The 25,488-nt window shown below is 39.0% G+C and overlaps 1 protein-coding gene across 4 annotated transcripts; it reads left to right on the top strand.

Moving 5' to 3' along the window:
- The first annotated feature begins 1,245 nt into the window (after positions 1 to 1,245).
- Positions 1,246 to 25,488, top strand: LOC137730289 (uncharacterized). Of its 4 annotated transcripts, none has more exons than XM_068469362.1 (35): positions 1,246 to 1,687; positions 2,026 to 2,792; positions 2,956 to 3,081; positions 3,181 to 3,266; positions 4,033 to 4,141; positions 4,850 to 4,945; positions 5,042 to 5,104; positions 5,206 to 5,265; positions 6,348 to 6,416; positions 8,243 to 8,324; positions 8,472 to 8,524; positions 8,636 to 8,701; positions 8,776 to 10,008; positions 10,599 to 11,603; positions 11,676 to 12,011; positions 12,379 to 12,637; positions 12,736 to 12,958; positions 13,349 to 13,724; positions 13,955 to 14,104; positions 14,186 to 14,407; positions 14,551 to 14,772; positions 15,192 to 15,845; positions 16,240 to 16,497; positions 16,604 to 16,951; positions 17,825 to 18,234; positions 18,310 to 18,736; positions 19,111 to 20,409; positions 20,974 to 21,234; positions 21,418 to 21,708; positions 21,805 to 22,275; positions 22,444 to 22,875; positions 23,128 to 23,406; positions 24,001 to 24,552; positions 24,640 to 24,852; positions 25,178 to 25,488. In XM_068469362.1, exons 1-35 carry the CDS (start codon positions 1,630 to 1,632, stop codon positions 25,295 to 25,297), a joined length of 11,676 nt encoding a protein of 3,891 aa, XP_068325463.1. In that variant the 5' UTR covers positions 1,246 to 1,629; the 3' UTR covers positions 25,298 to 25,488. The 4 variants fall into 4 exon arrangements, with proteins under 4 accessions (XP_068325463.1, XP_068325456.1, XP_068325480.1 ...); XM_068469355.1 differs by having other exon boundaries at positions 8,603 to 8,701; XM_068469379.1 differs by lacking the exons at positions 1,246 to 1,687; positions 2,026 to 2,792; positions 2,956 to 3,081; ... (4 more) ...; positions 5,206 to 5,265; positions 6,348 to 6,416 and having other exon boundaries at positions 8,268 to 8,294.

Raw genomic sequence — 25,488 nt, 5'->3', positions numbered from 1 at the left:
AAGTTTTATCTCATGTAAAACTTTTAAAACGTCGATTTCATGCTTCATTTTTTGAAAATAACTTTTCATGAAAAAAATGTGATCTTCTCCACTAGTGATAAAAACTCTTAAAAACTTCTACCAACCTCGAGGCAATTCACAGCTACAAAATGTGCTACGAATTCCTCTGGGCCACACCTTAAGTTAAGGCTAAACTATCGAAGAAGAGGAGTGGAGTTACACCAATATCGATATGAGCCTCGGATTGAACCGACCCATCGGTGGGTAGTAATCGGAGAAAGAGAGAGAAAACCACGAAGAAGGAGGTAACACAAGCAGCAAGGAGAACAAAGAGAGATAAAGAGAAAAATAAGACGAAGAAAAAAGAGGAAAGAAACAAACAGTACAAATAAGGAAATAGAGAATCATCTTTTAGTTATGAGTAAATTGTAGTAATGATTTTTCAACTAAAAATTCATTATCATTGGTTCCTCAACTCATCAAAATGTGTAGCTATGATCATTTTTGTCAACTTCGTTAGAATCTTGTCAAAATACGTTATGTTGGAAGGATCATTGCTACAATTGGATCTCTCAACTCATCAAAACGTGTATTTGTGGTCATTTTTGTCAACTTCATCAGAATTTTATCAAAATGAGTTATGTTGGAAGGATCACTGCTACAATTGAGTTAGAGTTGAGGGACTATTGCTCTAATTGGGTTAAAGTTGAAGGACTATTTTCCCAGTTGAATTAAAATTGAAGAGCCAATGGTAATGCATTTTTAGTTGAGGGATCATATCTGCATGTTTTGATGAGTTGAGGGACCAATGGTAATTGATTTTTAGTTAAGAGATCATTACTCTAATTAAGTTAAAATTAAAGAACCATTGCTACAATTTACTCTTTAATTATATAGAAGTAAAAATATAAATGCAATTAAAAAAACAACTATAATATCACCTGCTATTGGGATAAGTTTTGTCCACCTTTAAAGTAAAATATTATCCTACTCCAAAATATAGTCTTATAATTTGGATATATGCTTAATCTCACAAACCAAGTGTTAGGAAGCATGATCATCTGAAAATATTGGCCAATTTGATATTAATTTTTTTAATTTTTTATATTTAAAAGTGGTCAAACAAAGAAGATCCATATGGGCCACATCCAAGTGTTTGGGCCTTCAACGGTCCAGAATTTCGACAAGCGACAATATAAAATGGCCTTTCGTCCCGAAAAGACCACTTAGCGCGGTTCCCCCCATGTCTCGAGTCCTCACCGAAAGACCCGAGTCTTTGCGAGCGAGAGAATACACAGACACTGTCACCGTAAATAACTTAAACCATTACAGAAATTAGAACGATCACCACAGCTCCCACCAATTTCCTAAACCCTAATTTCCCAAACACTCAAATTGAATCCCCAATTTTTCTGCGTTCCCTTTTATTTCAGCCACTGCAGCAAGTAGGGGAGCTTCGGGTTTTGCTTCGAGTGTGGTACTTGGAGTGGAAGAAGCAGGAGGTAGTCGCGCGGCAGAAGCAGTTTCATTTGGAATTTGCGGGGATTGGAGTCTCGGACCTCTGCGTTTTGGGTTTCTTCCCGGGAACGCTGGGGTTTTTCTGTGGTTTGTGCCTGTGATTCAGAGCTCATGAGTCCTGTTCAGAATTTCGAGCAACATGCTCGGCGTCTCGTCGAGCCCGACCTCCGTACTTTCTCTTTCCTCTGTGTGTGTGTGTGTGTCTGTGAAGCATAATTCAACTATGTTTTTGAACTTTTAAGCCTTCTTTAGTTATAATTTTATTGAATTTTATCGAACGAACCATTGTAAATTGAGAAAAATTCGTCGTCCTGTGCATTGAAGTCCAAAACACTGGAAATTTTAATTATTTTTCCGTTAGTGCATGTCCAGTAAACCAAACACGGCCTTCGTTTTCGGACCCGATTAACTATGATAAATAAAGCTTAATTTTGATTTAATTTTTTATGCAACCAAGTTTGATTGATGGGTCTTCAAGATGTTATAGTTTCTTTTTATTTGGAACAGCAATACAGGCAAGGCTTCAGATGGCAATGGAGGTTCGGGACAGCCTAGAGATTGCACACACGGCGGAGTACTTGAATTTTCTAAAATGCTACTTTAAGGCATTTTCCATGATTCTTGAGAAAATTACAAAGCCACAGTTTACTGACAATCCCGAACACAAGCTCCGGAATATTGTGGTGGAGATTCTCAATCGTCTCCCCCACAGTGAAGTACTCCGTCCTTTTGTCCAGGAGCTCTTGAAGGTTGCAATGCATGTATTAACCACTGACAACGAAGAGAATGGTTTAATATGTATCCGTATAATCTTTGACCTCCTCAGGAACTTCAGGCCGACTCTGGAAAATGAAGTTCAGCCATTCTTGGACTTTGTTTGCAAGGTTTACCAGAACTTTAAATTGACTGTCAACCATTTCTTTGAAAATGGGGCGGTGGGCGTGGAAGATATTAAGCCGATGGATACTTCTTCAGATCAATCATTGAGTGGTGGTATTGGAGGTGGTAGTATCGGTGGTGGTATTGGCGGTAGTATTGGTGGTAGTGGGTATGCTGGGGGTGGGCAACTTAACCCTAGTACCCGTTCTTTCAAGATAATTACTGAGAGTCCCCTGGTGGTCATGTTTTTGTTTCAGTTGTATAGTCGACTCGTGCAGACCAATATTCCTCACCTCTTGCCTTTGATGGTTGCTGCTATATCTGTTCCTGGCCCTGAAAAAGTTCCTCTGCATTTGAGGACTCATTTCATTGAGTTGAAGGGTGCACAGGTGAAGGTAAGCAGGTGTTTTAGGCTAAATTTATATGTATTAAATTCTGTGAGCGGGGCACTGTTGTTTCTTACGTATCCTTGTAGCCTTATGTTAATTTCATGTTTTTGTCCACCCATCAGTGCTTTCTTCATTAGTTGTTTACTAGTTTGTTTCTCTTCTATTGCAGACAGTTTCATTTTTAACATATCTGTTGAAGAGCTTTGCTGATTATATCAGGCCCCATGAGGAAAGCATATGTAAAAGTATAGTCAATTTGCTTGTTACATGTTCAGATTCTGTATCGATTAGAAAGGTAAGTATTCTTGTCTCTAATTTATTTTTTCTCCACTTGTATCCTTTTCTTCTTCTTCCATGACTATATTCAGAATCACCAATATATTGTTGAGCGCAGGAACTGTTAGTAGCCTTAAAACATGTTCTTGGAACAGATTTCAAGAGAGGTTTATTTCCTCTGATTGACACACTATTGGAGGAAAGGTAACACTGTTGGCTCAATCATATGGTGACCTCTAAATTGCCAAAACCATGATACAGAAATTTTATTTCAGACGACTTATTGAAATCTTTGATAAATGCAATATCTTCATATAATGGAGAAGATATGTTCTTGTTAGTAGCCTTTAACATATTCTTAGAAAAGATTTCAAGCGGTGTTTATTTCCTCTGTAATGTATTCATGGTTAAACAATAAGCATTGTGTGCTGGAGAGATGTACATAGATGTTGCTGCTAAGGACAGAGGCAGGCCAGAGAAAACATTTGGCACATGATGCATACGGGTCGCCCTTTTAATATTTATGGGAATCTTTGCTTCCACCTAACCAGTCTTATGCTAGAAAGTACATTTTGGTTGCCATCAGATTGAAATGATTTATTTTGCAGTTTTTCTGAGAAATAGAAATAAATGGTTAGCTTCCTATTATGTGGAGTCATGGAATGTGCTAAGATATAAGCTTTTAGAACGTTTATCTGCTTCCTATTTGAACATCATTTTTCTTCTTTGTAGTTTGCAACAATCTCAACCTTGCACTTACCAGAACTGTAGTGTCCATCCCCATATTTTTACTTGTCAATTCTTCTCTGACATGTTTTAGTTAAAAACAACTGTTTCACTATATGCTAACCAGTTCCAATTGTAACTGGAATTCGCCTGACGGCAAACAACTATTCCATTTTAGAGAAGTAATAATATTGTTGTAGCTAACTTCCGTTCCAATTTTATGAATCTTCTTTAACATTTTCAGGGTTCTGGTTGGAAGTGGTCGAGCCTGCTTTGAGACCTTGAGGCCATTGGCATATAGTCTACTTGCAGAGATTGTTCATCATGTTCGTGCGGACCTCTCCTTGTCACAGGTATTTCTATTGTGTTATGCCTAATATAAAACCAGACTGCTGTTCCATCACTGTCTTCTCATTAATGAGGCTTGATCGTTCATATACAACTTTTCGTTCACTTTATATTGGACGGTCTTACCTCTTCTTCATCATCTTCAATTAGGCCAGTTGTCAGCCTTCAATTATGCATTCTGAGAATTACCTATATTGACTTGATTGTTGCACTTCTGCAAAGTGAGAGAAGAATGACGGTTTAGTAGTTCATGGGTGGGAGCTTTATGTTGATGGTTGGTTTGCTAGTCTTGTGTCTGTATTTGGTTTGCCCTACGTGTTTTGCTTAGTGGACAAACTTGCTCAACTCCCTTTTACTTAATTTATTTTTTCATTGAAGGTTGGTTTCCTATCTAAAAGAAGTTGGTTCAACCTGAATCCTTAAATGAACTTTGTTTAAGATTCGTTGTCCAGCATTATGAGTATGCTTCCCAATAAGACTTTTATGATCCAAAGTAACCTTCCTTTTATAGGATTGAGAAAGTGTGAAATCAATCAACAGGGTTTTGTGTTTTTCTTTTATATTCTTCCTTTGATGGTCAGTGCCCCATCTGGCACTTCTTTTCCTTTTTTATTTGATTGCTTAATGTTTGATGTTTATTGGAACAATTTCTCGTCGTACTTTTAAATCACAAATTCACACTATTTTCTAACAAGCTTACCTTTATGCTGCAGTTATCCCGAATTATATACTTGTTTTCGAGCAACATGCATGATGCTTCATTGTCGCTTAGCATTCATACTACTTGTGCTCGCTTGATGCTGAATCTGGTGCATATGCTAACTCTATTCTTCAAGAGATTGTCTGTTTTTTTCATTTGGGGTATTCAGTTTTATGTATTGTTTTTTTTGGTACACTGTACGCAGGTGGAGCCTATATTTGAGAAAGGTGTTGACCAACCATCTATGGATGAAGCACGAATTCTATTGGTCTGAGTTACAGCCTAATTATTTTCCTAGAATGGTCTGAATTGGTTGATTGTACGAGTTTTCTCTTTCCTTCAGCGTATAAATATTTTGGTTCTTTGTAGGGGCGTATATTGGATGCTTTTGTTGGAAAATTTAGTACTTTCAAGAGCACTATTCCTCAGGTAATCTTTGATTGCTCTATATACTTAACCACATGGGCATCTTGTTTAGTTGATAATTTTGTTTCATGTGAAAGCTTTCATATTGCCAGATGGGCTAAGTTATGTCAACATATATTTTTGTGTGTCGTCTTTGTATGGTTTATGTGAGTAAAAGAGTTTCGTGTTGCATTTCATACTGTTTGGTGGTCAAACAAAGATGTGTTTTTCGATAATGTATTTAAATAATTTATTTATTTAATTCTGTTTTGGGGCAGTTGATTTTTGAAAAGAAGAAACTTTAATCTAAAACAAAGAACTGTACTTATAAAGTGCCATCATACAGTCAAAATATACATAATTTACTAAGCTACATCGATCTTAATATAGTAGAATATCATGACATTGCAGGCTCATTTGGAAGTGCTTTTAAAATGACTGAAAGAGCTTTTGCTGAAAGTGTTTTAGGTTCCAAAAGCACTTGAAATGCATTTTGGAAGAAGCACCAGTTACGTGATTCTTGTAGGAAGCACTTCAAGTGCTTTTCCAGAATTCACTTGCATTTTTACTAAAGATTGATTCCAAAAGTACTTTCATCAAAAGCGCCAGTCATTTAAAAGCACTTCCAAACACACCCTACAGCTTTCCAATCTCGAACAAGATCAGATAGGATGTGTTCCTAAAGACAGGAGAAACATGAGCCCGAAGAGCCACCCAAAACCTAACCTTATCCCACACCTCCTCCACTTCCAGCCCCCTGACATCTTCAAAGATTCAGTGACTTCTCTTGAGTCCTCTCTGACCAGCACCAAACAGTTCCAGAACACTTTAACTTCTTTTTTTTTTTTACCCACCACCTAAGACCTTAAACTTCTCATTTTGAAGAGAAGCGTTGTTTTAGTACCACCCAGCAAACTTTAGTGTCGTTAAATTAAAAACACTACAATTTCTGGCTAAACGGGCTTGGTCAGCACTCTCTCCTGAACTTTGGGGAAGTTGATGCTTGTGCAGTTCTTTGCATTTGCTGAAATCCGTCTGATCTTGGTTGATTGTTATTTCTTTCTTGCTTGTTTTTCAATACTGACATGTCTCATATTACCTGATAGCTGCTGGAGGAGGCTGAGGAGGGAAAGGACCGTGCTACTCTGAGGTCAAAGCTTGAGCTCCCTGTGCAGGTAGTTTTGTCAAACTTTTCTTTGAGATACTGTTTCTATGTGCATTTATGCCTTTATGGTTTCCAGTTGCCCTTTATATTTTGTCTTTGTATCACTTGCCCACGCTCTCTTTATTTGATGCTAAAGTACTTTGTGTTTAAGGTTTTAAACTTTTGTTTTCTTTTTAATGATAGGTATAGGTTTATCATGTGTTGCACTTGTAAAGATGTTAAAAAATGGTAGTAAATATGGTTACCATTAGGGATTATAAGCCAGTGGATTTATAAGGAAATTTGAGAGCGGCACAGGTTTTGAAACTGCTTGTATTGCTGTAATTATTTGGAAAATCAGACCAATTCAGTTTTTGTATGGAAACACAATGCGTATTAGTTTTATTAATATGGTTCAAAGGAGGCGCCCCTATTCTAGTTTATCCCCTTACTGGTCCATCCTTGGCAAATCTGATTTAAAATCGATAGACCATACTTTCTTGCATTGTCCGGTGACTCTGAGTTTGTAGCTGAAGATGTTAAGGAGATGGGTATCACATGGGTAATCCTGAGGAATTGCCCCTCCCTTAGTGAAGCTCATGCTTTGCCTTGGGAGGGAAAGAAAGCCAAGGTCGTGGGGTTGTATGTTTCATGCGATAATTTGGGTCATTTGGAAGGAGAGAACTAGAAGGATCTTTGAAGATTTTGAAGGAGCTGGTTTCACAGAGCTGTGGAGCAGAGTTTGGTTTTTGGCTGCTCATTGGGCCTCTGTTTCCTCAAAGTTTAGGGGAATTTCTCTCTTTGATTAGGCTAGACTGGAAAGCGGCTGCTCTCCAATGGCTTTTAGGTGTTTGTTTGTGCTGGGTTGTTTTCTATGCTCTAGTTTGTAAGCTGTATTTTTTCTGTTTTTGTTTTGGTCTTGATGACCAACCTCGTAGTTGTTTCCTTTGATCTTAGTACGATCGTTTCTTTATTAAGAAAATTCTTCCATTGCTTACTATTTATCCATTTCTTTGATTGCTTGATTAAATAGCAGTGTTCTAAAAGGCCCCGCCTAGGTGCTAGGTAGCTGGCCACTGCCACGATTAATCCCTAGGTGTTTTAAAAATAAGAAAGAGCACCTAGGTGCCCGCCTAGCTTGCCTTTTTGCATTTTATGTTTTCAAGATACTTGTTGGGTACTTGTATGAACAATTGAACACTGATTATATGCTTTTTCCCTATGTTTTTAATATGTTGTAGTACTGTATAATTTTATATCATTCTATTTTGCAATTTATGTTTCCTAAGACTATTATGTTTTATTTATTTATTTTATGTATAAGTACACTTATTTATATGTTATATAATTTATTTACTTAAAATCAGTGTTTTGAAAAACAAGCCTTGAGGTGCGCCTAGGCAGCCTTCAAGGCGGGCGGTGAGGAAAACTCCTCTGCCCAGTGTGAGTAGGCTTAAAATCACCTAGGCGTGGTCGAGGCGCGCCTGAGGTGTTAGTTGGGGCGTTTGTTTTAAAGTTAGGGTTTCTCACCTACAGTGAAGATTTTTTTTATTTGATTGTTGATTATTCTTGTATAATGTTTGATTCGACTATATTGTATAATTGTATATATAATATATATTAATAATTTTAGGTCCCATGAGGCTTTGCCTCTCGCCTTAGGCTTTCGCCTTTTAAAACATTGATTAAAATAAAAAACCGCCTGGGCCTCCGCTTAGTTCCCCCAGGCGCAATGCCCCTACCCGCCTCCCAACTAGCTCCAAGTGCCTTTTAGAACCTTGTTAAATAGCTATCCGTTATCATGAGGCACAATATATATTTTTTTAATTTACTTTGTGTCATATCATTTTGTTGCAGGCAGTTTTGAATTTGCAGATCACCGTTGAACATTCTAAGGAAGTCAATGATTGTAAGCATCTGATTAAGACATTGGTCATGGGTAATTGATCCTCACCACATTTTTTGCTATTTTTCTCCATGTCAGTTTATAATGATACTTGTACTTCTGATAGTTATTTCTTCAATTGGGTTGTTTTTATTTTTTTAATTTATAAATAATTTGATCAGTCTTTGCTGTATTTGTCAGGAATGAAGACTATCATATGGAGTATCACTCATGCACACTTGCCACGTTCACAGGTATTATTATCTATGTTATTAGTTATTCCTGAGTCTGTTAACATTTGTTATCTTATGCAGCATTTCTGATGGTTTAAGGTTTCTCCTTCTACGCATGGAACACACCCACAGGTGCTTGTTTCACCATCATCTAATTTACCAGCGCCTCAGGCATTTAAAGGGATGCGAGAAGATGAGGTATTCCAAATTCATTTAATGAAATCTAACATTTTGTGGTCCCAATCCCTTAATATGACTTTGTTATTGGGTAGGTTCGGAAAGCTTCTGGCGTTTTAAAGAGTGGGGTGCATTGCTTGGCTCTATTCAAGGAGAAGGATGAAGAGAGGGAAATGCTGCAGCTCTTTTCCCAGATTCTGGCTATTATGGAACCTCGAGATTTAATGGACATGTTCTCGTTGTGTATGCCTGAGCTTTTCGAGTGCATGATTTGCAACACACAGTTGGTTCACATATTCTCTACACTTCTCCAAGCCCCTAAAGTATACCGGCCCTTTGCAGATGTTTTGGTTAATTACCTTGTAAACAGTAAACTTGATGTTCTGAAGCATCCAGATACACCTTCAGCAAAACTAGTATTGCATCTCTTTCAGTTTATATTTGGTGCAGTTCCAAAAGCGCCTTCAGATTTTGAACGTATTTTGCAACCTCACGTTCCTGTTATAATGGAAGTGTGCATGAAAAATGCTACTGAAGTTGAAAAGCCTCTTGGTTATATGAAACTTCTTCATGCAACGTTTCGAGCACTTGCAGCATGCAAATTTGATCTTCTTCTGAGGGATTTGATTCCTATGTTACAACCCTGTCTTAATATGCTGTTGATGATGCTGGAGGGTCCAACAGGGGAAGATATGAGGGACCTTTTGCTGGAGTTGTGCTTAACCTTGCCTGCGCGCTTAAGTTCTTTGCTACCCCACCTTCCCCGTCTTATGAAGCCTCTTGTTTTGTGTCTTAAAGGAAGTGATGATCTCGTGAGTTTAGGTTTAAGAACACTTGAGTTTTGGGTAGACAGTTTGAATCCTGATTTCTTGGAACCCAGCATGGCCAATGTAATGTCTGAGGTGATTTTGACCCTATGGTCACACTTGAGGCCTGCTCCCTATCCTTGGGGTGCAAAAGCATTGCAACTCCTTGGCAAGTTAGGAGGTCGTAACAGGCGTTTTCTCAAAGAACCCCTTGCACTTGAATGCAAGGAGAACCCAGAGCATGGACTTCGCACGATTCTTACATTTGAGCCTTCAACCCCATTTTTGGTGCCACTGGATCGATGCATTAATCTTGCCGTGGAAGCTGTTATGCACAAAAATAGTGGAATTGATACTTTCTACCGAAAACAGGCATTGAAGTTTATTCGTGTTTGCTTATCGTCCCAGCTTAATTTGCCTGAAAAGATTAAGGACGATGGAGGCACGCCTAGTCAGTTGTCAACTTTGTTGGTCTCTGCTGTTGATTCTTCTTGGCAGCGGCCTGAAACATCAGACATGAAGGTTAGTTTGATTTAATGTTATCACTTTGTTAAGTGCTGAAAGCTGAGTCCTCCAGTGATTTGAACCTTAAGATCAAAACTTTTATTGCTTTATATTAGTCATATTCACTTTTGGCTATGTAGTTGGGATAATAGTGTTAAAGTGAAGGTTGAACTATTTGGTCATCCAGTTATTGGTCTTCACTGTAAGGCCATCTTCATTATTTAGTGCTTTACTGAGAAGATGCTGCACAAAAATTCAGTTAATGCATGAGTGAATCTATGTATTAGAATATTAATTGTCTGTATGATACCTTGACTTATCTACATCATGTTCATTCTTACACCATTGTTTATCATGTCTCATCTTTTTAAACTTTTTTTTCAAGAAACTTTTAGTCTCCTCTCCCCAACCAAAAAAGAATGAAAAGAGAATACTCTGTCTAGCTTTTGTATTCTCATTTTCTGTCTGTTACAGTTGTTCTGTTTCAACTTCTATTCCATATCTTCTTTACCTGCCCCTTTTTATGTTTTCTTTTCATATAGCCCGTAAAAGGGAAAGAAAAAAGAAAAATAGTATATTCATTATAATAAATCTGGACATAATTGCAGGCTGACTTAGGTGTAAAGACAAAGACCCAACTTATCGCTGAAAAGTCTGTTTTCAAGACTCTCTTAATGACTGTCATTGCTGCCAGTGTGGAGGCAGATCTCCAGGACCCCAAGGATGACTTTGTTGTGAATGTATGCCGCCATTTTGCGATGATGTTCCATATTGATTCATCCTCAACTAATACCTCAGTTGCCAATGCTGCAGTTGGGGGTCCGATGCTTTCATCTAATGCCCAAGTGGGTTCCAGTTCCAGGTCAAAGATTAATACTTCTTCGAACCTCAAGGAGTTAGACCCTCTGATATTTTTAGATGCTCTAGTTGATGTGCTAGCAGATGAAAACCGGCTCCATGCCAAGGCTGCACTTAGTGCTTTAAATGTTTTTTGTGAAACACTTCTCTTTCTTGCTCGCTCAAAGCATGCTGATCTGCTGATGTCAAGGGGCCCTGGTACTCCAATGATGGTCTCGAGTCCATCATTAAATCCTGTATACTCTCCCCCCCCAAGTGTTCGCATCCCTGTTTTCGAGCAACTTTTGCCCCGTCTTTTGCATTGTTGCTATGGTACAACCTGGCAAGCGCAGATGGGAGGTGTTATGGGACTTGGCGCTTTGGTTGGTAAGGTCACTGTTGAGACCCTGTGCCTTTTCCAAGTAAGAATCGTTCGCGGTTTGGTGTATGTTCTTAAAAGGCTTCCTATATATGCTAGCAAAGAGCAGGAAGAGACAAGTCAGGTGCTTACACAGGTTCTTCGTGTGGTTAATAATGTTGATGAAGCAAACAGTGAATCACGCCGGCAAAGCTTTCAAGGAGTGGTTGATTTCCTTGCTGCAGAATTGTTTAATCCCAATGCATCTATTATTGTCAGAAAGAATGTGCAGTCCTGTTTGGCACTTTTAGCAAGTAGAACTGGTAGTGAGGTATCTGAGCTACTTGAGCCATTATATCAAAATTTGCTTCAGCAAATTTTAGCAAGACCACTCCGGTCAAAAACTGTTGATCAACAGGTAATCTATGTTGTTAATTTTTATGACTAGAATTTGTTGAAGTTCTTTCTAACTTGATTTGGTGGCACATAGGTGGGGACAGTTACAGCTTTAAACTTCTGTTTGGGCTTGAGGCCACCTCTTCTCAAGCTGACACAAGATTTGGTTAATTTTCTCCAAGAAGCATTGCAAATAGCTGAGGCTGATGAAACTGTGTGGGTTGTGAAGTTTATGAACCCCAAAGTGGCCACATCATTAAATAAGCTTCGAACAGCCTGCATTGAGCTACTTTGTACTACCATGGCGTGGGCAGATTTTAAAACTCCAAATCATTCAGAATTGCGCGCAAAGATCATTTCCATGTTTTTTAAATCTTTGACATGTCGAACGCCTGAAATTGTTGCTGTGGCCAAGGAAGGCCTGCGACAGGTGGTGTTTTCTTTTGAATTAGTCTATCCATCTCTTTTTTTTTTTGGTCGTATTGTAATGCATGCCTGGATGTATAATGATGATTGTTCTATGGAATTATTGGCCTCCCTTTTTGATTGTCTATTTTTCTGGAAATTTTACTCTTTTGGGATCTGTCATGTTTGTTTTGGTTAGTTGAGCCATATCCATTTGGTGGGTGATTCATGAAGTATAAATGAACATATTATACCTCATCTAGTTTCTTATTTCCTTTTCTACAGCATATGCTTTTCTTGCACTATACTGGAAACATTGGGCTTTTTTTTTTGTTGAAAAAATGTACTTCATTCATCTTCTTGTAAAAAAACTGTACTCCATTGCTGTGTAGGTTATTAATCAGCAGAGGATGCCAAAAGAACTTCTGCAGAGCAGCCTTAGGCCTATTTTAGTGAACTTGGCACACACGAAGAATCTGAGCATGCCTCTTCTGCAAGGTCTGGCCCGTCTTCTTGAACTCTTGTCCAATTGGTTTAATGTTACCTTAGGTGGCAAGCTACTGGAACACCTAAAGAAATGGTTAGAGCCTGAAAAACTTGCACAAAGTCAGAAATCATGGAAGGCTGGTGAAGAGCCAAAAATTGCAGCTGGTATGTATTTTCAGTTGTTTAACCTTGGTGTTTTTCTTGTATGCCTATACATGTGCATGATTACAGATCTTATTATGTTACATTTGTGTTTTTTCCAGCTATTATCGAGCTTTTTCACCTTCTTCCTACGGCTGCATCAAAGTTCCTTGATGAACTTGTAACCTTGACTATTGAATTGGAAGGAGCTCTTCTTCCGGGACAAGTATATAGTGAGATCAACAGTCCATATCGCCTTCCACTCACAAAATTTTTGAATCGCTATGCGACATTAGCGGTTGATTATTTTCTTGCTCGATTAAGTGAACCGAAGTACTTCAGGAGGTAATGTTTAGATGTGATATACATGCATGTGTGTGTATGTATAGATAGACAGTTAAAACTGAACCAACCCCCAACACGGTTTGGATCAGCCAATTTACGCAGTTCAGCCGGTTTGATGCCCAGCCCTTATGACCTCTTGGCCATCATTTACCATGAAAATCCATGGTACCAACTGTCAAATTAAAATAGGATGGTTGGCATTATTTAGATTCAGGGGTGATTGACCATGGAAGTATTCATGGTCATTGGTGACCAAGTGGTATATAAACTCTCTACAAATATATGTATGTCCAAATACACAGGCAGACACATCATATCATTATTGATTAAATTATGTTCATACTCATCCAGTGCTCTTTGTTAGCATTTAATATATTTTCTCATATCTAGGTTTATGTATATAGTCCGATCGGATGCCGGCCAGCCTTTGAGAGATGAACTTGCTAAATCAGCACAGAAAATACTTGCAAGTGCTTTTCCTGAATTTTTGCCAACTGCTTCGGGAACGTCAACTCCACCTCCTGCTTTGTTGGGTGATGACGGTCTTGTTAAGCCTCTATCTGATAGTTCTAATCCCCCATCTGCACATCCTGGTGTAACGCCAGATGCTTATTTTCGGGGACTTGCACTCATAAAAAATTTAGTCAAATTGATACCTGGCTGGCTACAAAGTAACCGCATTGTGTTTGATACCTTGGTACTTGTTTGGAAGTCACCTGTAAGGCTATCCCGTTTGCAGAATGAACAGGAGCTGAACTTAGTGCAGGCACGTTTAGTGGCTTTTTGTATTGAAGTTCTATACTTTCTTTGTTGATCATCTGTTGGGCAAGTTTAGTGGCTTGTTAGTATAATTAACCCATTGGGTAATCTTGAGATGGGGAAAACCCTTGCTTTCTTTCTTAAACTAATTATATGACCTTTCGGTTTTTTTAACTGGGTCTTTATCATTTACCATGCGGCCCTGAAGTCTTTACTTACTAATGTTTTGAAATGCAGGTTAAAGAAAGCAAATGGCTTGTCAAATGCTTCCTGAATTATTTACGGCATGACAAAACAGAAGTGAATGTTCTCTTTGAAATACTCTCCATCTTCTTGTTTCATACTCGAATTGATTTTACATTTCTGAAGGAATTTTATATCATTGAGGTACGTACTTTTCTCCCTGTTTTATGTCATTTGTATTTTACTTAGGTGATTGTTTGTGAAGCGATCATCATCTGTTCTCAGGTTGCAGAAGGTTATCCACCTAACTTTAAGAAAGCACTTCTCTTGCATTTCTTAAATCTTTTCCAATCAAAGCAACTTGGTCATGATCATCTGGTGGTTATTATGCAAATGCTTATTCTTCCAATGCTTGCTCATTCCTTCCAAAATGATCAGAGTTGGGAAGTTGTTGACCAAACTATAATAAAAACAATTGTTGACAGACTTCTCGATCCTCCAGAAGAGGTATATTTTCTGCAAAAGTTAAAGGCTTACAGTGCCACTATGTGTCATCTCCTTAGTTCTGTTTTTAAATCATCAAAAGTACATATTTTTTTTTGCTAGATTACATTTTCTTTAATTGTCTCACCATTTCTGTATATCCATAGGTTTCTGCTGAATATGACGAGCCCTTGAGAATAGAACTTTTGCAGCTTGCTACTTTGCTTCTTAAGTATCTGCAGAATGACCTTGTACATCATAGGAAAGAACTAATCAAATTTGGTTGGAATCATCTCAAACGCGAAGATAGTGCCAGTAAACAGTGGGCATTTGTAAATGTTTGCCATTTCTTGGAGGCTTATCAAGCCCCAGAAAAAATTATACTCCAGGTATTGCACATTGTGGGCATGATATCTATTTTAATCTTTTGTTGGCACTTGGCACAAGCTGTTAACCCCTTATTGACACTAAGTTTTAATGCTTTGGAAATTTTGGTTTTGATGCTTAAATTGTCATAGAATTATCAGTTTTATGCTATTATTTATGCTCAGACGATTGGTCTTTTTCCCTCGTTTGTGTTTGAAATGAAAATCACATCAATCCTATAATTCTTAGCCATTTACCAAATCTTAAATTGTTAAGAGTGGTCTATAAACGTATATACTTGTTTGTTGATAATCTGGAATGCACCAGCATGTGCTCACAGCTCATGCACCCCTCTAGAATGCATTCTTTGGATTCATTGTTGAGTAATTTCTTAATAAAAACTATTTTGTTTTAGTACCCTGACGTTGATTTGAGCATGCAGGTTTTTGTAGCACTCCTGAGAACTTGTCAACCAGAGAATAAAATGTTGGTCAAGCAGGCCCTCGATATACTAATGCCAGCACTACCACGAAGATTGCCTCTTGGAGATTCTCGTATGCCAATTTGGATACGGTACACCAAAAAAATTTTGGTTGAGGAAGGCCACTCAATCCCTAATCTGATTCACATTTTTCAGCTTATTGTGCGACATTCAGATCTCTTTTACAGCTGTAGAGCTCAATTTGTACCTCAGATGGTCAATTCTCTTAGTCGCCTTGGATTGCCTTACAACACCTCTGCAGAAAACAGGCGTCTTGCAATTGAACTTGCTGGTTTGGTTGTTGGATGGGAAAGACAAAGACAAAATGAAATGAAAGTAGTGGCGGATGGTGATGTTACCAATCAGAACAGTGAGGGGTTTAATCCAGGCCCTGCTAGTGCTGATCCTAAGCGCTCTGTGGATGGGTCTACATTTCCTGAAGATTCAACGAAGCGTGTCAAAGTTGAACCTGGTCTTCAATCCCTCTGTGTAATGTCGCCTGGTGGGCCTTCCACAATCCCTAACATTGAGACCCCTGGGTCTGCTAGCCAACCTGATGAAGAATTCAAGCCAAATGCTGCTATGGAGGAAATGATTATCAATTTCCTTATAAGGGTAACACCCTTCCTTCAACTTATCACACATGTTTCATGTATGAGTGAGATGCTTTGAAAATACTTTCGTATTCAAACCTCATCAATTTGGCATATTAATTTGAACCGAAGCTTTCTGGCCGATGACACTCTGCTTGTTGACATTCCTTCCATGGAACATCTGGGAATGGAAAAGATGTCTAAGCCTATCTTGGACTTTTGACATTATGTACTCCATATATAATTGAATTTGTTTGATTTTTGTTTTGTTTTGAATGGTCTTATGCTTGGTTTATAGGTCACCTATAATTGAATAGGCAATCTTTCTGTAGGTGCACTAATGTTGAGCTGTCATGGAGTCCTTGTATATTTGTTTGTAGTTTATAGTCTCACCACTTTCATGGTTTTGGAAACAGGTTGCTTTGGTCATAGAGCCCAAGGACAAGGAAGCAAGTATTATGTACAAACAAGCGTTAGACCTTCTATCACAAGCTTTGGAGGTGTGGCCAACTGCCAATGTTAAATTCAATTATTTAGAGAAGTTTCTGAGCAGCATTCAGCCTCAGTCCAAGGACCCTTCCACAGCCCTTGCACAGGGCTTGGATGTCATGAATAAGGTCCTTGAGAAGCAGCCACATTTATTCATCAGAAATAACATCAATCAAATTTCCCAGGTATGTTCTTACACCACCATCTGTTTATCTTTTTCTCTTACAAAGTCTGCTCTTACCTGGAGTTCTTCACTCAACTTTGGTGTTATGGGGACATTTTTTTTGACAGATTCTTGAACCATGTTTCAAGTATAAACTGTTAGATGCCGGAAAATCATTGTGCTCCCTGTTGAAAATGGTCTTTGTTGCTTTTCCTCTGGAAGCAGCTGCTACTCCACAAGATGTGAATCTAATATATCACAAGGTTGATGAACTAATAAAGAAGCACATCAATACTGTTACTGCTCCTCAGACATCGAGTGAGGAGAGCACTGCTAATTCAATTAGTTTTGTGCTGCTTGTAATTAGAACCTTGACAGAGGTGCAAAAGAACTTTGTTGATCCTCACATCTTCGTCCGTATTCTGCAACGCCTGGCACGAGATATGGGGTCGTCATCAAGTTCTCATCTGAGACAAGTATGTCCGTTTTCTCATGTTTACCTCTTTCGTGTTTCATATAAATTCTTGTTTCGTTGTATCAAATTTCATTTACTTCGTCATCTAGTCAGTTTTATTTGTCGATTCCTCTTGTGTATATGTTTACTTGCTGCTTACTTTTTCCATGATATGTTGGTATCTATTTATTATGTTGTATCAGCTGGCAGTAATCTGCTTTTCTTTGTTACTTTGGTTTGGTTTCTGGTTTTTAAACACATCATTGCGTTTTCTGTTCTTGGTCTTCTGGATTTAGAATTTATGTTGCCTTCAAGTTGTGGGATAGTTCTATGCATTGAAGAAAGTTGAGGTTCCACCATAAAACCATTTGGCAATATGGGGTGCATCCCAACTTACTTATAAGCCCATGCAAGATCTCTCCTCTCATCAATGTGAGATTCATTCTCAACATGCTACCTTTGAGACCGGAGCATACGTTTTCAACCAGAAGTTGAACCATGACAATATGCAGCCCTGTTGGAGGAACACAGATGTGATCTGGCATGAATTATCTTTGTTTACTAATCCTTTTTTCCAACTTTAACGCAAATTCTTATCCACAAGATTTTGAACTCAGGACCTCCTCCATCAAAAGTGGGGACTAAATGCCACTAGACTATATGGTAATTGGTGATCATATACCAATCAGGCAGTGGTTTTAATTTGTACAGTTCATTCAATATTCTCTGCCCTTCTAGTAACTTATATTTCATCTGGAAGGGTGTGTGTGGAAGGTAAAAGGGGTGTGTGGATAGCACCACCCTTTATAGTTGGTTTTATGATGTCTTAATATTGGATAATATCCTGTCTCACTTCAGTTGAATTATATTTAGTGAACCTTGTCCTCTATTTCAGGGCCAGACAAAAGATCTGGATTCCGCAGTTTCCTCTTCTCGTCAAGGGGTTGATGTTGGAGCCGTCATTTCTAATCTGAACTCCGTTCTGAAACTTATTAGTGAAAGGGTCATGCTTGTTCCAGATTGCAAAAGATCTGTAACTCAAATACTAAACGCCTTGCTTTCTGAGAAAGGCACTGATGCTAGCGTGCTTCTTTGCATACTTGAGGTAATAAAAGGTTGGATTGAAGATGACTTTGGAAAGCCAGGCTCATCTGTCACTTCAAATGCTTTTCTCCCTCCAAAGGAAATAGTTTCCTTTCTTCAGAAGCTTTCACAAGTTGATAAACAAAACTTCTCAATTGCTCTTGAAGAGTGGGACAGAAAATATCTTCAGCTTCTTTATGGATTATGTGCTGATTCAAATAAGTAAGTAATGTAGTTGAGTTTATTTTTGTTGTACTTGAATAAAAGGATATGCTAAAATATTTGGTTGACTTCCAGATATCCCTTCTCCCTGCGTCAAGAGGTGTTTCAGAAGGTGGAAAGGCAATTCATGCTTGGTTTACGTGCAAGAGATCCTGAATTACGGATGAAATTTTTCTCACTTTATCATGAATCTCTCGGGAAAACATTGTTTGCGAGGCTTCAGTATGTCATTCACCTTCAGGATTGGGAAGCCTTGGGTGATGTCTTCTGGCTCAAACAGGGCCTTGATCTTCTTTTAGCAATCTTAGTCGAGGATAAACCTATTACTCTTCCTCCAAACTCTGCAAGGGTGCCACCACTTTTGGTTTTAGATTCTCCAGACCCTTCTGCAATGCACCAGCAGGTCACTGATATCCCAGAGGGTTCAGAGGATGCTCCTCTAACATTTGATACCCTTGTTCGTAAGCATGCACATTTTTTGAATGAGATGAGCAAACTCAAGGTATGATGGTTCATTAAATTTGTCTTTGGTGAATCTATTTGGCAACGGTGAGACAATCTGGCATACTGACATGGTGTTAAGAGTCCCAGAACATGTTATAATTTTGATGGATTTGTAATACCACTTCATGACACTTGGTGTAATGGTCACAATCACATACATTAATGTTTTATTACATTTGTCTTAAAATAATGCCTGGTTTCTAACTCTCTCTTCCAGATTCTGTTACTATTAATTATGTTTAATAGGTTTAAGTAATTTCGCTCCCTTGTCTGTTGTTGGTGGCAAGCCATCGTCAGACAAGCTTGCGTAATTGATATACTACTCAAATGGAAAGTTCTGACTTTTTCTTCTGAATTCTTCCTTTGTTCTAGGTGGCTGATCTTATTATTCCACTGAGAGAGCTTGCTCATGCGGATGCCAATGTCGCTTATCATTTGTGGGTGTTGGTGTTTCCCATTGCCTGGGTGACCTTAGACAAGGAAGAGCAGGTTGCACTAGCTAAACCAATGATTGCTCTGCTTTCAAAAGATTATCATAAGAAGCAGCAAGGCAGCAGGCCAAATGTTGTGCAAGCCCTTCTGGAAGGGCTTCAGTTGAGCCACCCTCAGCCTCGGATGCCAAGTGAGCTCATTAAATATATTGGGAAAACTTACAATGCATGGCACATAGCATTGGCTTTGCTGGAAAGTCATGTCATGTTGTTCACAAATGATACAAAGTGCTCCGAGTCTCTTGCGGAACTTTATCGTTTGCTCAATGAAGAAGACATGAGGTGTGGATTGTGGAAGAAAAGGTCAATCACTGCAGAAACTAGAGCCGGGCTTTCGCTAGTTCAGCATGGCTACTGGCAGCGTGCTCAAAGCCTCTTTTACCAAGCTATGCTTAAGTCAACTCAAGGCACATATAATAACACAGTGCCGAAGGCCGAGATGTGTCTTTGGGAAGAACAATGGCTGTACTGTGCTGGTCAACTCAGCGAATGGGAACCATTGGTAGAATATGGAAAAAGTATTGAGAATCACGAAGTACTACTTGATACTCTTTGGAAATTGCCTGATTGGGTATACTTGAAGGATCAGGTACTTACAAAGGCTCAGGTGGAAGATACTCCGAAACTTCGGCTTATACAATCATTCATTTTGCTTCATGAAAGAAATGCAAATGGTGTGGGGGACGCTGAGAACAGTGTGGGGAAAGGTGTTGATCTTGCCTTGGATCAGTGGTGGCAGTTGCCAGAGATGTCTATCCATGCTAGGATTCCTCTCTTACAGCAATTCCAACAGCTAGTTGAAGTTCAAGAGTCGTCAAGAATTCTTGTGGACATTGCCAATGGAAACAAACTTTCTGGGAATCCTGTGGTTGGTGTACACGGAAATCTTTATGCTGATCTCAAGGACATTCTTGAGACTTGGAGGCTGAGAACTCCAAATGAATGGGATAACATGTCTGTTTGGTATGATTTGCTACAATGGAGGAATGAAATGTACAATGCAGTCATAGAAGCATTCAAAGATTTTACAACAACGAATCCACAACTTCATCACCTTGGTTATCGTGACAAAGCCTGGAACGTTAATAAGCTTGCTCACATTGGTCGTAAGCAAGGCCTTTACGATGTTTGTGTCTCAATACTTGAAAAGATGTACGGCCATTCAACGATGGAAGTGCAGGTAATAATAACAACCGTTACATTGTATTTGATTTAATTGCTTATTTCTGTCCTTCAAAAAATGAGCAAAAACATGGTTGTTGGGGCTTTATGAACATCCTCCAGTACAAGCCAATGACTCTATTCTGGGGGTTACTAGCTGATAAGTTGAAAGCCCTCAATGTATGATTTTCGTTTCTGGTCAATGTTATGCAACTTGTAACCATGTTAATTATGTTAAATTATCATCTTGAACCTCCTTGAGGTGATGTTGTATGAGTGCGATCCTCCGTAGCTAATGTTTTATGAGAAATGCTAAGGAGACTCTCAAAAGTGGGACTCTCCATGGACTCTCCGTCACCTCACCTTTGTGGCACAATTTCTGTGCCAACATTATAAAACAATGTGCCAAAAAGATGAGGTGGCGGACAGTCCATGCAGAGTCCCACTTTGAGAGAGTCTCCTTAGCGTTTCTCATGTTTTATATTGTTGAACTGTGATACGTTGTTTTGGTGATATCCTTCCATAAACCAGTTCTATTTGCCCTAGATACAGGTTTCTAATTTCTTTCCATGTATTTTACCAGGAGGCCTTTGTTAAGATTACAGAACAGGCAAAAGCTTATCTGGAAATGAAAGGGGAGCTTACCAGTGGTCTCAATCTAATCAACAGCACAAACTTAGAGTATTTTCCTGTGAAACATAAAGCAGAAATATTTCGTCTGAAGGGGGATTTCTTGTTAAAGCTAAATGATTATGAAGGTGCTAATCTTTCATACTCCAATGCTGTCAGCCTTTTCAGAAATGTGCCTAAAGGATGGATAAGCTGGGGAAATTATTGTGACATGGTATGTCCTGTAATGTGCTTCAAATACGATGATGATATTAAGGCTTTATTTATTTATTTATTTATTTATTTTATAACTTTTGGTGCATAACCTATATCCTGTAATGTGCTTCAATTACAATTGATGATGTTAAGTTTTTTTGAAATTTTGGTGCGTAACCTATCTTCTATTTATTTTGCACAGGCTTACAGAGAAAGGAATGATGAGACATGGTTGGAGTATGCTGTCTGTTGCTTTCTTCAAGGCATCAAATTTGGGATATCTAACTCAAGAAATCATCTAGCTCGTGTTTTATATCTTCTAAGCTTTGATACTCCCAATGAACATGTTGGGAGGTCTTTTGATAAATATATTGACCAAATTCCCCACTGGGTCTGGCTTTCTTGGATTCCACAACTCTTACTTTCTTTGCAGAGGACAGAAGCTCCCCATTGCAAACTCGTCCTACTAAAAATCGCCACTGTGTATCCCCAGGTACAATGTTATGTTAACTTTGTCAAAGGAAATAAAATTCAATGCAGTATTTCACTCCAACATAAATCTTGATTATCTCTAGCATTATAATCTCAGGCCCTATATTACTGGCTGCGCACATACTTGCTTGAACGGCGTGATGTTGCAAATAAAGCTGAACTTGGTAGTAGAATGGCAATGGCTCAAAGGATACAGCAAAGTGCCTCTGGTGCCAGTGCTGGTTCAATTGGGTTAGCCGATGGGAATGCTAGAGTACAAGGTCATAGTGGCATTGGTTTATCCTCAGACAATCAAGTTCACCAAACTGCCCAATCTGGTGGAATTGGTTCTCATGATGGTGGAAACTCTCATGGGCAAGAATCTGAAAGGTCCACAGTTGTCGAGAGTGGCATGCATCAGGGTAATGAGCAACAGAGTTCTTCAACAGTCAATGATGGTGGTCAGAGTGCATTAAGGCGTAATGGTGCTTTGGGTTCAGTACCCTCTGCTGCCAGCGCTTTTGATGCTGCAAAGGATATAATGGAGGCTCTTAGAAGCAAACATACTAATTTGGCTAGTGAACTTGAGGTGTGATATCTCTGTCTCAGAAGTTAAATATTTGATGTACTTTTGTTATTTAGAAGTACCATGTATATGTATATATATGTGTGTGTGTGTGTGTGTTAATAAGTTCATTTTATTAACACAAACAATTAAGAAAAGTCAATCCTCATTTTGTTAACTTTCTGGGTGCAGACTCTGCTGACTGAAATTGGTTCAAGGTTTGTCACTCTGCCAGAGGAGAGACTTCTAGCTGTGGTTAACGCCTTGCTCCACCGCTGTTACAAGTACCCAACTGCCACAACAGCTGAAGTTCCCCAATCGCTTAAGAAGGAACTCTCCGGTGTTTGTAGAGCTTGCTTTTCACAAGATGCTGTGAATAAGCACGTTGATTTTGTGAGAGAGTACAAACAGGATTTCGAGCGTGATCTTGATCCTGGGAGTACTACTACTTTCCCAGCCACCCTCTCTGAATTGACTGAGCGGTTAAAGCATTGGAAAAATGTCCTCCAGAGCAATGTTGAGGACAGATTTCCAGCTGTCTTGAAGCTGGAAGAGGAAAGCAGGGTGTTGCGCGACTTCCATGTTGTTGATGTGGAGGTTCCAGGACAGTACTTTAGTGATCAGGTAACTAAATCAGTGTTTGCACATTTCTGCTTCTATCATTGTCTGGGCTTTGTTGTTTATTCTTTATGAGTTATCTGATTGGTCTTCCTGTGTCATGGGATGAATGGAGGTGGTTGTATCCCAAGTTGATTCTATTATGTTGAATGACTATCAAACTTTTGATAAATGCTTTCAGATCAAGTTGATTCAAAATTCTATATCTTTTCTCAGTGCATTTTCTTATATGAAACAACATGATTGTTATGTTTGCAGGAAATTGCACCCGACCATGCAGTAAAGTTAGACAGGGTTGGAGCTGATATACCAATAGTGCGAAGACATGGAAGTAGTTTCCGGCGTTTGACTCTTATTGGCTCTGATGGTTCTCAACGTCATTTTATTGTTCAGACATCTTTAACCCCTAATGCTAGAAGTGATGAACGAATATTGCAGCTTTTCCGTGTGATGAACCAAATGTTTGATAAGCACAAGGAATCAAGGCGACGCCACATATCCATTCACACCCCAATCATCATTCCTGTTTGGTCCCAGGTTTGTCCTTGTTCACATTTGAGGGATTAGATTATTTCTCTCTCTCTCTCTCTCTCTCTCTCTCTCTCTCTCTCTATATATATATATATATTAGACGTAACTCCTGACCTTGAAGACATCTCCTGGTTTTTAGACAAGGGATAGGGCTATTTTACTAGGTCCTGGTTGGTTTGTCGTTAGTTTCTCATTGGAATGTTGATGCAGAACGAAAGCAGAAAACTAGAAGAATATCTTCGTATTCTACTAGGAAGCCTTGAATAGGAAATTAGCACTCTCAATGTGACAAACTTAGTCTGTAGATTGATTATTCTAATATCAAAATAAGGGTACAAGCCACCCTTAGATAGCTAGGTGATGCGTAGATGCAAAATAAAGACTACATAGTGTAATGCATGGACCTGAGACAAGTGCAGTAGCAGTTACATATGTATGAATTAGTGAGATGCATGAATGTGACCAATTAATCACCAAAGTGCTCATAAACCCACCTCTCATTAATACGCTGCATCAAATGTGGTTGCTATTGTAACCATCTAGAGAAGAAGGAAATTGTTTATTTTATTTTATTTTATTATACTATTGCTGTATGTGCAGGTCCGAATGGTAGAAGATGATTTGATGTACAGCACCTTTCTTGAGGTGTATGAGAATCACTGCTCAAGGAATGACAAGGAGGCGGATCTTCCCATAACCTATTTCAAGGAGCAATTGAATCCGGCTGTATCCGGCCAAGTCATTAACGGAGCTGTTGTAGACCTTCGCCTCCAAGCTTATAATGACATAACAAAAAATCTTGTATCTGACGGCATTTTTTCCCAATACATGTACAAGACTCTGTTAAACGGGAACCATATGTGGACTTTCAAAAAGCAGTTTGCCATCCAGTTGGCCCTCTCGAGTTTTATGTCTCTCATGCTACAAATTGGAGGGAGGTCCCCAAATAAAATTTTATTTGCTAAGAACACAGGAAAAATATTTCAAACCGATTTTCATCCTGCATATGATGTAAATGGAATGGTCGAATTGAATGAGCCAGTGCCTTTTCGTCTTACAAGGAACATGCAAGCTTTCTTCTCCCATTTTGGAGTGGAAGGCCTCATTGTATCGGCAATGTGTGCTGCAGCACAGGCTGTGGTTTCACCCAAAGTGAGTTTTTTCTTGGCAGTTGCTTTCTACATGAGCATGTAAGCAAAGAGATTATGTGTCCTAAATCTCAATCTTTCTCTATTGCAGCAAAGTCAACATCTGTGGCATCAGCTGGCTATGTTTTTCCGTGATGAGCTGCTGTCTTGGTCTTGGAGAAGACCCTCCCTCGGGATGCCTATGGCCCCGTTTGCTGGAGGGGGTAATATGAACCCCATTGACTTCAAGCAGAAGGTCATCGCCAATGTCGAGCATGTTATTGGCCGGATCAATGGAATTGCCCCACAGTACTTTTCCGAAGAGGTAACCAGTGCCTCCGATCTTTTAAATAACATAGAGCTTCGCATCACTTGCAATGATATTGAGTTTGAGTGCATGTCTCATAAAATGAGCAACAATGCATTCAGTGATGTATTTCCATTTTTCTTTTCTATCCAAACAGTGGTATGTTGTTTTTCAATTTAAGATAATTTATGCTGTTCGTGCTGATTTTATCGATTTTCCTAAACCCTAAACACTCCTCTATAAGTTTGAGGGTTTATCGATTTCAAAAATTGATTAAGAATCCAGAACCAATTGCTAATTTATCGTCCCTAAAAGTGTGTCATTTGTGTTGTGCTGCATTCAGGAGGATAATGGCATGGAACCACCGCAGTCAGTGCAGCGCGGAGTGACTGAGTTGGTTGAAGCTGCCTTGACTCCGAGGAACTTGTGCATGATGGATCCAACGTGGCACCCCTGGTTTTAAAGTTGTAGCACAGATATTGTAGAGTCGAGAAGAGATTATGAATCTATTCAGACGGACGGTGTGCTATTTATGTACATATTGGTGCTCTTTTAGTGACCCGATGTCTTTCCACATGAGTAGGGTTTTCATTGTAAATTACATGTGCATTTTATTTATGGAAATGAGCAAGATCCGGGGGCAAGGTTTTGAAA

This window comes from Pyrus communis, chromosome 1 (assembly GCF_963583255.1).
Source record: "Pyrus communis chromosome 1, drPyrComm1.1, whole genome shotgun sequence".
In the NCBI taxonomy this organism is placed as follows: Eukaryota; Viridiplantae; Streptophyta; class Magnoliopsida; order Rosales; family Rosaceae; genus Pyrus; species Pyrus communis.
Note: the sequence above shows the minus strand (reverse complement) of the source record. Positions and strands in the feature narration are given on the sequence as shown.